The sequence below is a fragment of the Cricetulus griseus genome, chromosome 2, assembly GCF_003668045.3.
Source record: "Cricetulus griseus strain 17A/GY chromosome 2, alternate assembly CriGri-PICRH-1.0, whole genome shotgun sequence".
In the NCBI taxonomy this organism is placed as follows: domain Eukaryota; kingdom Metazoa; phylum Chordata; class Mammalia; order Rodentia; family Cricetidae; genus Cricetulus; species Cricetulus griseus.
The window spans coordinates 377,635,357-377,648,161 of NC_048595.1; the positions used below are offsets into that span (position 1 = coordinate 377,635,357).

Here is a 12,805-nt window from a genome sequence, read left to right on the forward strand (position 1 = left end):
ACCAAATTCATGGTATTTCAGAATGTATATGTATGTTACTATATTTACTTTAAAGTACTCCTTAAAGAGAATTTTTAGTTAAATATTCCCCTTGATTCTCCATTGTATTTGAGAAAAATATTTTGTTCTTTCTGTAAAGAAATCACTTTAAAATTCAGTGATTTGTAAAACAGGACAGCCTGGGATGACAATGATTTTCCCATGAAAATATCCCAAGAACACTCTCACCCCAAGTATCTGCACCGTCATGGGCAAAGACTCAAGATGATATGTTAATACTTAGTACAAAAGCTTAAAATTAAACACAAGCTTAAGAATTCAATGAGATGACAGGGTCTGATGAGAGGAATTCAATGAGAGGCTCATGATGTAAATGCTGCCATTGTCTGAGAGGTGGAGACAGGAAAATCCTACATGGAGAGTTCAAGGCCAGTCTGAGCTACATGAAACCCTACTTCATAGAATCAAACTACATTAATCAATATATTAAAAATTCAACAAAACAAGTTAGACTAAAGTTCTTCTATTTTTATCAACCTCTTTCCTGATAGTCTAGGAAGAATAAACTGCAAACTGGTTCCTTGGACTTTTATTAAAACTAGTAAGTCTTTTTTAACTGTGCCAGGAATTGAACTGATGTAACCCAAGTCCTAGTGACAGGGGCTGGGGATACAGCTCAGATGGTAGAGTGCTTGGGAAAAATGATTTCAGACGCACAGCACATTATCTTAAAAAGAAAAATGCTTACTTGAACAGAAAATGAAAGTGTTCTGAAGATTCTAGAACAAAGCTGCCTTGGGTTTCTCTGCTGTCAGCCCAGTTCCACACACCCACCCCATTCTGTGCAATATGCCAAATTAATTCTCTGTAATCACTACTTCAGTTATTTATAGTTTGGATGTGGAAGTCCCCTCCTATGCCAGTGGCCAACTCTGCACTCCACGGGTTCTGAAGGCTCTCCACGGCTTACTTGCTACTTACCAAGAAATGACCCACAGCGAGGCTGTGCTGCATTCTCAGGCTGACCTAGGACTCCCAATTCCTGCATCTTCCCCACCAGCCAACACCCTCCTGCTTCACTGGTTTAAATCCTACCAGCTCCACAAGACCCACCTCAAACAATTACTGCTTCTAGAAGCTATTTCCAATAGATAACACTCCACCCTAATCCATACCTTTTCTGAAATGATAAAACACACTTCCATGAACTCATTATTTTACTTAATTACATACAATATAGCACCGATCATATATGAAATTCCCACACTCTGACTTTACAGCCTATAGGATGCTTTTGCATAGGAAAGGAATGCAAATATCTGCTAAATTTAACAAGTCCCTAATGTGCCTCCTCCTGACATCAGCTTTATATGCTGGTTCTGGACATCAAAGCATGTTGTATGTGAAACCTAAAATCAAGAATGCTCAATCCCAAAGGGGTCAAGACCAGGGTGGGGAAGCCCACAGAAACAGTTAACCCGAGCTAGTGGGAGGTCACTGACTCTGGACTGACAGCTGGAGAACCTGCTTAGGACTGAACTAGACCCCCTGAATGCAGGTGACAGTAGGTGGCTCGGGAAGTTTGTGGGCCACTGGCAATGGGGCCAAGATCTATCCCTAGTGCATGAACTGGCTTGTTGGAGCCCATTTCCTATGGGGGAGATACCTTTTTCAGCCCAGACACAGGAGGAAGGGCCTTGGTCCTGCCTCAATGTGGTGTTGGAACAGACTTCACTGACTCCCTATAGGAGGCCTCACCCTTTCTGTGGAACAAAGAGGGGGGTGAGGAGAAGATAGGGGAGCAAGAGGAGGGGAGAAAGAGGGAACTGGGATTAGTATGTAAAAAAGAAAAAAAAAAGTAATGGGTATAACAGTCATAAAAATAGGTTTTTTTGTTTGTTTTGTTTTGTTTTGTTTTTTGAGACAGGGTTTTCTGGGTTTTGGAGGGTGTCCTGGAACTAGCTCTTATAGACCAGGCTGGCCTCGAACTCACAGAGATCCGCCTGCCTCTGCCTCCCAAGTGCTAGGACTAAAGGCATGCACCACCAATGCCCAGCCATAAAAATAGTTTTTAAAAATAGAATGCTCAATTCAACAACTGTTGGGGCTGGGGTTCAGCTTAGCATCTGGGTGTTTGTCTAGTATAAGTTAAGCTCGTGCTTGATACCGAGTATCATGAAAAATAACAAGGAAGGAACGGGGGAAAGAAAGGAGTGAGCAATGAAGGGAGAGAAAGGGCTGGCTAATTGATACATACTATTTACTTTGGGCTGTAAAAGGCTCTGTCTGGAAAGACATTAAGTAGGTCAATCATCCAGCAACACAAACACAGTAAAAAGTCAGAGAAGATGAGAAAGATGGGAACATGTACAAGTAAATGGAACTTCAACGAAGAAAGAAGGCTGGAACCAGCGTCCATGTGGCATCAGCAGGGCAGGCACAAGCCATTCAGTGTTATTAGTTTTTAGTATGTGGCAGAGAGGGGAGGTGCTCCAGCTGAAAGACAGGAAAAAGCCAGGGCTATGGACCTCTTGACTAACAGGCAGGAGTCTGGAGTAAGGAAACAGAAATCATGGGGCACTTTGGAAGCTCTTTTGGAAGCTTGTTCCTTAGTCACCTTGATGGAACTTTGCTCTCCTGTTCTCCAGGCCACCACCTTGTCTTCTGCTCCTTTCCTCTGAAATGTAGTAGTATATCCTCCACATATCACTTTTCTGATCTACAATAAAGTATCATTTACTTCTAGACTTCAGCTATAACTAGGATGGTCTGTTTGCAATCCATTCACACATTTTTAACCCTGGTCTCTGCTGAGTTCTGACACTCCTTTGGGGAGATCTCACCATCCTGACCTCCTGTCCTTGATCTCTACTTCTCCTCTACTGACATGGACACCAAGTTCCCCAGCACCTGGTTATTTTAGAAGTTTCAACCACAGTCTCTGGATCTTCCATCTGCTCCCTTGGTCCATTCCACACAACCTTCCAGAACAACTGGTCCTCAAATTATCTAACACAGTTTATGGCTCTGCATGAATTTGCCTTTCTTGCTGAATCTCCATCATTGTCCCTGAAAAACTGTGGCCCAGCAATGCTTTCCTGTCCACACCCCTCCTGGTACTAAGTCTGGGCCCAGCTGTTCCTTTGGCCTAAAATTCTCTCCCCTCCTTACATCTGGCCAAGGATTGCCACCTTCCAGGTTGGTACCCCTCACATGAGTCTATGCTTTTGCTCATGGGCATGCCTCAGTCTGCAGGATTCTTTCCAACTCTGACAAAGATGATTTCATTCTTCAAAACTCAATCCAATTTCTTGATGAAAAAAATTTTAACCTTCAAAGTTAAAATGAATCTGTTTTCCTTACTCATTATTGCATAATGAATGCCATATGAATAGTGACTTTTTTTTAGCCAATCTCATTATTTCAAATGAATCCATTCATTTGACAAAAGTGTATTAAGTATGAGGATGTGTCCAGCAGTATCCTAAGCTCAGGGATCACAGCACTAAACAAATGTGTTGTTTCTAACTTGGTCTGATTTCTTGTCACTTCTAGTATAGTGATCTCCCGCTGAGCACAAATCCTATTGAACTGTTCAGCCCACAAGAAACTGGCAGAGTGTCTGATAGTCATTGTTGTCCCAATGATATGGTCACTAAAAAAAAAAAAAAAAAAAAAAAAAAAAAAAAAAAAATTCATCTGTAGAGCCAGGAGAAGGAAGAGAGGATATTCTGATGCAGTCCTTTGAGATACAAGGTACTGAGATACCCAGAGACCTAGGGGCTTATTCAGGATCACATGGGATTCAAGGGCAGAGGAACAGATGTCAGACTGGTGAACTCAATAGTCTTTTGCCTTGGGGAACTGAAAGATGGTAGATCCAGCTGTACCTATAGGGTTGTTCTTCACTAACGATTCTATGCCTGGGATGTGTGCTGTGTCCATACCTCAGTCTTACCTCAGGACCACTTTGTCTGTCTGTGAGATGCAGGGCATGTGAGCAGGATCAAGCTGGTCCATATGTGTCTGAGCCTATGCATCATCTCCTGGGAAGCAAGATTTTGGGGAAGATGGTGGCTGAACACATGAAGAATGGACAGCATTCACGGACATTTTTCTAAAGCTCTCAGGAATGTGAGGGCTCTGATGGAGTATATCAGTGGGGCGTCTTTGTATATTTAAACACAAATACGTGAATGCATACCCTGCAAACACCAGTGTGATTGTTCCAGAAGGCTTCCCAACCTTTTCCAGGAGACAATTTCTGTGAATTCACTGAAAGAGCAGGGAGGAGTTCTGAGTGAATTAATTTGGTTGGCTGGCTTTATCTGGCTTCTCATTTTTTTTCAATTTAAACCTGAATGTCAGAGCTTTCTCTCCAGCATCAATCCAGCCGACTACTCAATAGGAAGCTCAGTGTTAAATTATGAGTGGGCTCCAGCTCGCCTTAGTCTTCTGCCAATATACCTGATTAATACAAAATGGGGTTCTGAGAGGCCAGTCGTCCTAGGCTTGATAGTTATCCTTCAGGAAGTGCTGTATTCTCTGTGGAAGAAACCAGGCTACAATTTCCACACAGACCAACATGAACATGCCTAAAGCTTGAAAACAGAAAACAACCTCCATGTCAAAGAGACCAGCCTGGTCAGTGGGCCAGGTGTGGTCTGGCTAGTTCACAAGGGTTAGATCACTTCAGTTTGGCTCAGAGTGAAGCAACTTTGACAACAGACAGGAACATCCCACATGACTCCTCTTTTTCATTTTTCAGCAATTCTGTGGGCTTGTCCTAGGGACTATAGTCATTTTGTGTTATTATGTACTTGTTATTATAAGTCTAATATTGGGCGTTCTAGTCCAACAGAGGCGGCACTGTACCCCATTCTCTTGATGGTCTGACGCACAGGATCCAATTACAGCTACAAAGGAGAGAGCTGGCAGACATGACTGAAGATGGATGCCAAGATATGGCTTTCTGTAGTTTAAAAAGGCGAAACTGAAGGATTTTTTTCCCTTTTAGTAATTAAGTTAATCAGAGGAAATAGGATGTGAAGATTATAATGAGGTCATTTTGCTAAGAGGCCATGGTTACAAATTATTAACAAGGGAATGATTTAAATTGCTTACTAATATATTAGTTTAAAACAGGCAGGTCATTAACCTAAAATGGGTATTGGATGTAAAAGTTAAATCATATGCTTGACACACAAAAAAATCATAGTTTTTTTTTTCTTGTGGTGCATGTACAAAATCCTATATAATTATAAATCTGAATAGCTACTGGTTCCTGAGGGTCTGCCCTAAGTGTGGAATAGTTGCCCCATCACATTCAGCTACGCTGCAACTATAACCAAGCATGAAGGGAGAAACACATTCAAAACTGAAGTCCAAGACTCACAAGTGTAGGATTTATTTCAGAATGAGTTGGCATGGAGGCTCCATTCTACCAGGAGGACAGAAAGGGGGACACAGAAAAGGACTTTGAATAAGCATCTTCGAGTAGAGCAGCTAACAGTGCTCACACCATAAAAATGGATTGTAATGAATGGATTACAAAATGGGCGCAAAGCACTCGTCTTAGCTGAGGTTCCACTGTAATAGAAATCCCATTTTCCTTCACTGGACTGCATCTCTGGGAAGGGAGGATGCAGGGCCTTTGTGAGGCTGGCAATCACTGCCGCCCATCTCAGCATCTATGTCTCTACAGCTCTGGTGAAATGGAAGCTGATATCTGCCATGTAAAGGTCACCCTGTGCTGCAAGTACACACCAGGCTCTGTGAGATAAGCAGGTGCACAAAGGCCTAAGTGGTGGTGACCCACAGATCACAACGACAAGCAAACACTGACTCCAGATGAGTAAAAAGTTAAACCTAATCAGGTGAGAAGTTTAACTCTGGCCAGAATGAAAATATTTCAAACTACAATATATCTGAAGCTGTGCCTGGCCCAAGGGTCTCACTACCAGGTGCAGAGAACTGTTATTAGGAGCCAACCGAAGCAATGAACCACAGAGCTCTTGCCACAGCTCTGCCTGGAAGTGGTGATGGTGCAAGGCCTGTGCCCACTGGTCCTCAGCAGGTGGCATCTGTGACACAGAGAAGGAAGGTAAGACACAGAAGCATGCACACCAATAATTCACCTTTTTACTTCGGCAGCAAATCTTAGGTAGGTCCACAGCATAGCAACCAGCCTCTAAATGCCATTTACATTGTGAATGAAGAAGAAATGCTACTTCTTATGGAGCATGACTGTGTGTTTATTCACAATAAGCCAAGAAGAGACCTGTAAAGACCATCAACATTATCCCAAGCTCATGTCTCTCTAGGGTCACGTTACTGATTTCCAGAGATGGTGCAAACCAGTCCCTTCCCCTAGACGTAGACTGCCGCATGGTCCCTGAGCCTACAGCTTTCTGCTCACATTCATCTTGAATGGCTGCTGCACTGTTTTGTAACTTACCTATGTTTTGCTTATTCTGTCTTAACCTAGCACCCTCTATATTTTCATTCACCAAATACCACTTTTTAGATAGACTGTGTGCTGAGGAGGCAAAAGCCAGAAAAGGCTTCAGTCACTGGGATTGTTGAACATGGAAATAAAATACCAGATACACTGGCTAAGAAGAAAAAAAAAATTCTGAAAGATGAGTGAAAAGTAAGGAATTATAAAACCTAAACTAAGCAGATTTCATTAAAAAAACCCAAATATAGTATCTAAAACTTTCAAAACTTGGAGAAATGTTAATGAATCAGTGGGTGGCAGGAAATAGAGAGCTGGAAGATGGCTGCAGAGTCAACAGCAGAGACATCTAGCATCAAGTCTGAGAGAGACATGGCAGGCAGAGTGAATCTAGCATCACTGACTGGCACTTGGCTCCCCCAGCCTCTGCTGGGGCCTGACCTCTGCAGGCCAGCCTCTCTGAGATCCCCACATACACCTGGGCCCTCACCACTGACCCCCCTCTCCCTTTCCCCACTCATCTTCAGGGTTGTTTTGATCTCTTCTTATCCCTGTGTTCTGTCCTGTGGGTGTTAGAAGAGATAGTTACCTGTCTCTTTCTCTCCTGGTCAATGCCACTGTCCCTCTGCTGGTGGTGGCTGCTTTGGCCATTATGGCCCTGTGAGGGTTCCTCCCCAGGATCTCCCTCTAGTGGAGTGAACCTGAGAGTCCTTTAAGGTTCCCTTGAGAGCCTGCTCTAATTTCATAGGGGAGGAAATGATTTATTTGGCTTACACATCACAGTCCATCCCTGAGGGAAGTCAAGGCAGGAACTCCAGCCAAAACAGGAACTATGGAGCAATGGCTGGCCATGCTGCTCACTGGCTCACGGCAGGGTCATACTCATATGGTTTTCTCATAGAACTCATGACTATCTGCCCACAGTGGGCAGGGCCTCCTACATCATTTAACATTCAAGACAAGCCCCCACAGACATGCCCACAGGTCAGTCTGATCTAAGCATCTCCTTCTTAGGTGACTCCAGGCTGTGTCAAATTGACAGTTAAAGCTAATGAAGCCACCCTCTACTGTGGTTCCCTTGCATGGGACTCCAGGCCCAAGACATCATCCTCCAACTCTCTGCACTTCCTGACTTGTGACCACTATAGATTACCTTGAACCCAGACTTCTGCCTGAGCATGGCTGGAGGAAGCACACCGCTGTAACTTCATGGTCTGCAGTGGTCTGGAGTCTTGGGAGGGGCCCGTCCTTTGGCTGGTCTTTAGCTTTCATTTTCTCCAATACAATCCCAAACCCTCACTTCAGGCACCTCTGTCAACCTGACTTTTCCCACTTGCTTTTTAGCAGTCAATCTTCTGCCCCAGCACCAGGAGAAGACAGACTTCAAACTGAGCTCCCCTCATGCTAACCAGCTGAGCTGTGCTTATGCAGTATCCAGCCCTCCCTTCAACCTCAGCCTGGGGGGTCTGGAGCAATGCTCTCAGCCCACTCCTTGTCCTGTGCTTGTCACCGAGACTCACTCGTTCTATTCAGCACTTCCTCCTGTCTTCAGCCTTGCATTAGCGGCTCCCAGGCCAGTGGCGGTGCTCTTCCCCCTCCGTATCAGCACATCCACATGTATTAAGCAAGCGGTGCTCAACATGAGAACTGTGCATGTCTATGCTGTATGATGTGATATTTTGGTCTAGAAATACAACGTGAAATTAAGTGAAGCTAATTAACAAGCCTACTACCTCACATACTAAGGGTTTTGTATGTTTTTTGTATGGTTTTTTTTTGTTTCCGATCTCTTCCTTTAGATCCTCAAGCATTGCACTGCTGCTTATCCAGGCTCCATGCTGTACAGTGGGGCTTCAGAGCCTCTTCCCAGATGAAACGTTACTACTTCTGATCAACATCTCCACACCCCGGGGAGCACTGTTCTCCTTTCTGCTTTGAGTTCTGTTTTGGAAGATTCCACATGTATAAGGTTTATTCTATGGTGCCTGTCCTGTCCTATTTCACACACTGCCCTTCAGGTTCAGCCACACTGTTTCGGGGATGAAACTGAGAGCATTCCATTGTGTATAGGAGCCATGTTTCTGTATCCATTCCTCCACTGAGGGACACTTTGGCTGTGGTGAACATGGGAGGGCATCTCTTCCACATATAGCAATCTCACTTCCTTTGAAAAGGTTCCCTGAGGTGTGATTGCTAGACCATGTGAGAGTTCTGTTTTAGGCTAGTCACTTCCACTTTAAATACCTCCACAGAGGGCCCCTTCTGCCATTGTGTTTTATCTTTCTCTTGTGCCACTTAACCAAACAAATGGCAACAATACATGCTTGCATTGAGTTTGTTTCTTCCTTTGCTGTTTGGCTCCTCACAACACTAGCATGGTTCCATTCCTTTCCCATGGAGCTGCCCCTGGGTGGCTGGCACTGGCCTGTTCATTGCTGAATCCAGTGGAAAATTTTCAGTCCTGTCTCAGGACGTTTCTGTGGCATTTAAGATTGACGAGCCCCCCTCTTCTTTCTGCTCCTTTCATTTCATACACTCATTCATTCAAATGATATTTATTAGGTGGTGTGTCACACACTATTCTAGATACTAAAAATATGACCGTGCACAAAAAGATGAAGACTGTACCCCCCTAGAGCTTATATTACATGGTGGGGGAGGGGAATGAATAATTAAACAAGGATTTATATTTAGCTAGTCGGACAGTGATAAATCCTATGGAGGAAAATAAAACCATTTAGGGGCAGAGGCAGAGCCAGGGAGTGAGCAGGCTGCTGGGGACCATCAGAGGGGCCGTGGTGCAGCAAACCAACTGAGGTGAGGGAAGAGATCATGGGGACTAGAGAGGTCTGGAATGTTCCAGTGACAGAGAAGTCCCTACAGATGCTTGACACATTTCAGGAATATCTAAGATGATCTAAGATGGCTGTGGCAGAGTGACCAAGGGAGAAAGAGGGTAGAAGAAAGGCCATGAGGAAGAAGCCAGGTCACAAGGGAAGAGGCTTCCACAGGAACACATAGAGATATTGGTGGTGGAAAGGACCAGATGCCAGTGATGGGGTGACTCAAATACATTTTCCCCTTTGGAGGCAAAGGTGTCATGAGTTTGACAACCTGACTGTAGGTAGCACCTCCCTCTCTGACCTCTGGTGTCTTTCTCTGTCCCCCAAGACAAGACCCAAGGTAATCGTGATTCCCACCCGGCCCCCATTCTCACATGGGTGTAACCATGCTCTGACTCACCCTGGGGTACAGGCCAGTCCCATTTACCAAGCTACAGAGGCTCACCACCACAGCTGACAGCTACCTTGTCCGTCTCCTGCAGTTGGGTCCTGACCATAACATCCAGCATGAGTCAGGGTCCTAGCTTTGGGGCCATCAACCCAAAGAACATTTCTCAAAGCCTGTCATAAGGTTGGGTCAGGCAATGACCATCTTCCCACTGCTGATAGGAGCTTGGGATTATAATGAGGCTTGGGGTAGAGGCCACTATTGTAGGCATCTCTTGAAGGAATGTCCTCTCAGACTTCTAGCACCCTTTTTCTGAGTTATCTGCTCTCCAGGTAGACCCAATATGATGACAATGGCCTCAGGGGGAAGATGAGACTGAGCACCTTCCCAGGAAATCTTACCATGGCTTCCTCATTAGATTCTTCCTCTTCCACCACATTGTACCTCTTCAACCTCTCCCTTTCTCTTTCTCCTTCCCTCCTTCCCTACCTTCACCCCTCCCTCCTTGTGAAGTCTCCATATAGAGACTTGATATCTTGGTATCTACTTTAGTATTAGCATCTCAAGCAAAATCAGATAGGCTGAAACATCCTAATATACATATTTAGGCTGGGGTGTCTAAAGTTTGAATATGAACCCATCTTCTGAGTCTTCAGGGTCCTGAAATGGTTGCATGGCTATGGTTACCTGACAGATTACTTCTCATTCTAACACTACAAATTAGGTGTTATAGTTCTTTTTCAACTGATAAATTTTCTTTTTAATTACCTCAAGCCTTTTGATCATGTGACTCAGAGATGTGTGCTAAGTCAAACCTTCCTTCTGAGTGTCAGAGTCAGCACTAGCAAGCTTGTACACACAAGTTCTGCAGCCTGCCCCTCTGCCTTCTCCTAATTCCAGGCAAGATGGTTTCTGCTCCATTGGAAGTATTCCCTGGGTCTCCAAATGCTCCAGCAGGGTCTCCCCTCCCAGGAAGATGCCTTTGCTGTTGTTGGTGTCCATGTTGGAGAATTTAGGGGTCTGGTCCATTTGGCCTGGAGACTTGGCCCTATCTTGTTTGCCTTCTTTACCACAACAATTAATGAATTGTTGCCCTTCTCAACACCACTCTTTTCTGAAGTCACTTCCAGGCACACAGTGACCTCCTTGCTCAGCTCTCTCAAAGGCTGTCATTATTGTAAACAGCGTCTACACTTACCAACTCTTTATCAACTCCTAAGCTCACCACTGCTTCCTGCATCTCAGATCTTTCTTCTAGAGTAATCCCCTTCTTCCTGAAATTTGGGGTGACACAGTCCTAAGGGTCTATGGGTAACACATTTTGTCCATTTCAAAGTCTTCTCCTCACTCTTTAACCACCCCTCATCAATAACTGCACATTCTAGGGGAACAGGGTTTTTCTCTATGCCTGGAAAGACACCTGTGTCCTAGCTTCTGTCATGGCTGCTGGGAAGTCTGCTGCTGGTCTAGCTGTTTTCTGTAGCTTTCACTTGGCTGTAGGGTCTTGGTCTTTTGTCTCCTACACCCTGACACGTGAGTTAGCAATTTGCCTATTTGCAATGTTGCCCCTCTTTCTGTGATTCTCTCCTTGGCTACCCTGAGCTTCATTTTTCATTGTGTCTTAACTCTCCTTTCTCCCACCTCCTTGGTATCTGCTGCTTCCTGGCTTCTCCCTGGTCTGCATATAAATCTACAATTCTCACTTGGGTTCCATGCTAACTGTTGCCTAACCCTCCCAACCCTCTGGTGTTCCCTTTTCCTCTCTGAAAGTTTTTCTTGGTTACTTTCAAATCTCTTTGGGCATTTCTCACTTAGCGACTCCATCCTTTTGTGTGCATGCATGTGTGGTACATGCATGTGCAACTGTGTGTGCTTGCTGATGCATGTACACATTAGAGGTCAGAGTTAATGCCAGCTGTCTTTCTGTTTTCCAACTTTTTTTTTTTTGAGTATCACAAAGGTTTATTTAGCAAAAAGTTTCTCATGAAAATGTACATGACCAAATTATACACCCCAGTCAAACAGTCCTTTGGGGAAGGATGTGAACTCCTCTGCTGAGCAGCCATTGTTTAGACTCTTTCCAAGGCTTCTAACATGATGATGCTGTTTCCTCGTATGACCACCATGCCAATGTTATTCTGTTGTCCACTAGTTGCCATCTCCACACACTCATCAATCACAAGATTCATAAAGGGATCAAAGCCCCATAGTATTCCTTGCACGTGTCTGCCACCATTTAACTTCAATGATAACTTCTTGTCCATAAATTTCTTCAGTTCGGGAGGGTGGGCCTTGCTCATGGCGACTCTTCGGTGGGCTCAGCACGATGGAAAGGCTGTTTTCCAACTTTTTAAATCACTTTCCACATTATTTTTGACACAGGTTTTCTCAGTGAACCAGAAGCTTGCCATGTTGGGCTGAGTGCAAATCCCCAGGATGCTCCTGTCTTGCCCATTGCCCTTACTGTTTCCTGCCAACACTGGATTAACGGGCACACACCACTCACCATCCTGGCTTTTACATGAATTCTGGGGATCCAAAAGCAGTTCTCCCTGCCTGCACACAAAACACCACCCCACTGAGAAACAAAACAAAACCATTACACAATGAGTTGCTTAACATTCTGCAGCAAGTACTCCATGTCTGGAAAGTCCCTGGAGGTGAACCCTTGGTTTCTTTGAAGACTCTCATTTACATAGCCCAACTACCTTTTCTGGTTGGTGGTCACTGACTATAACATCAAGTTGGGCTCAAGCTAGTTTGTAAGTCCAGAAGCTCTGAGTTATCTTGGGAACTGGGCATATGGACCTACAAGTCGCCTTGGGAGCTCCAGTGTAAGGCAATTTGAGGTCCAGTGTCTGCCTTTGTTTCTGTCCAAGGTGTATCTCTCCAACTGTGATGCTGGCAGAGGGTAACTCATCTTTTGATTTATGTACATTTGTAGTTAATGCTCCAATCATGGTGTGGCTCTCAGGTCTGCCTTTCTTCTGCTTTGCCCTTAGAATCTTCCTTTAGCCCCTGACTACACACACAGTTTCTCTCATCCAGGACCTTGCCTCACTTCGTTCATTTGCTTGACTGTGAGAAGCCAGGTAGGCTGTTCTGAAGAGGAAGTGA

At 44.6% G+C, this 12,805-nt stretch overlaps 2 protein-coding genes across 3 annotated transcripts in view; both read right to left on the reverse strand.

The window, feature by feature from the left end:
• The window catches only part of Enthd1 (ENTH domain containing 1), a 90,041-nt gene that overhangs the window by 24,575 nt on the left and 52,661 nt on the right, over window positions 1–12,805 (reverse strand). The gene's annotated exons all lie outside the window — the stretch shown is intronic.
• Window positions 11,630–12,035, reverse strand: LOC107978682 (small nuclear ribonucleoprotein G-like). Its single transcript, XM_035440772.1, has one exon. It carries the CDS (start codon window positions 11,986–11,988, stop codon window positions 11,758–11,760), a length of 231 nt encoding a protein of 76 aa, XP_035296663.1. The 5' UTR covers window positions 11,989–12,035; the 3' UTR covers window positions 11,630–11,757.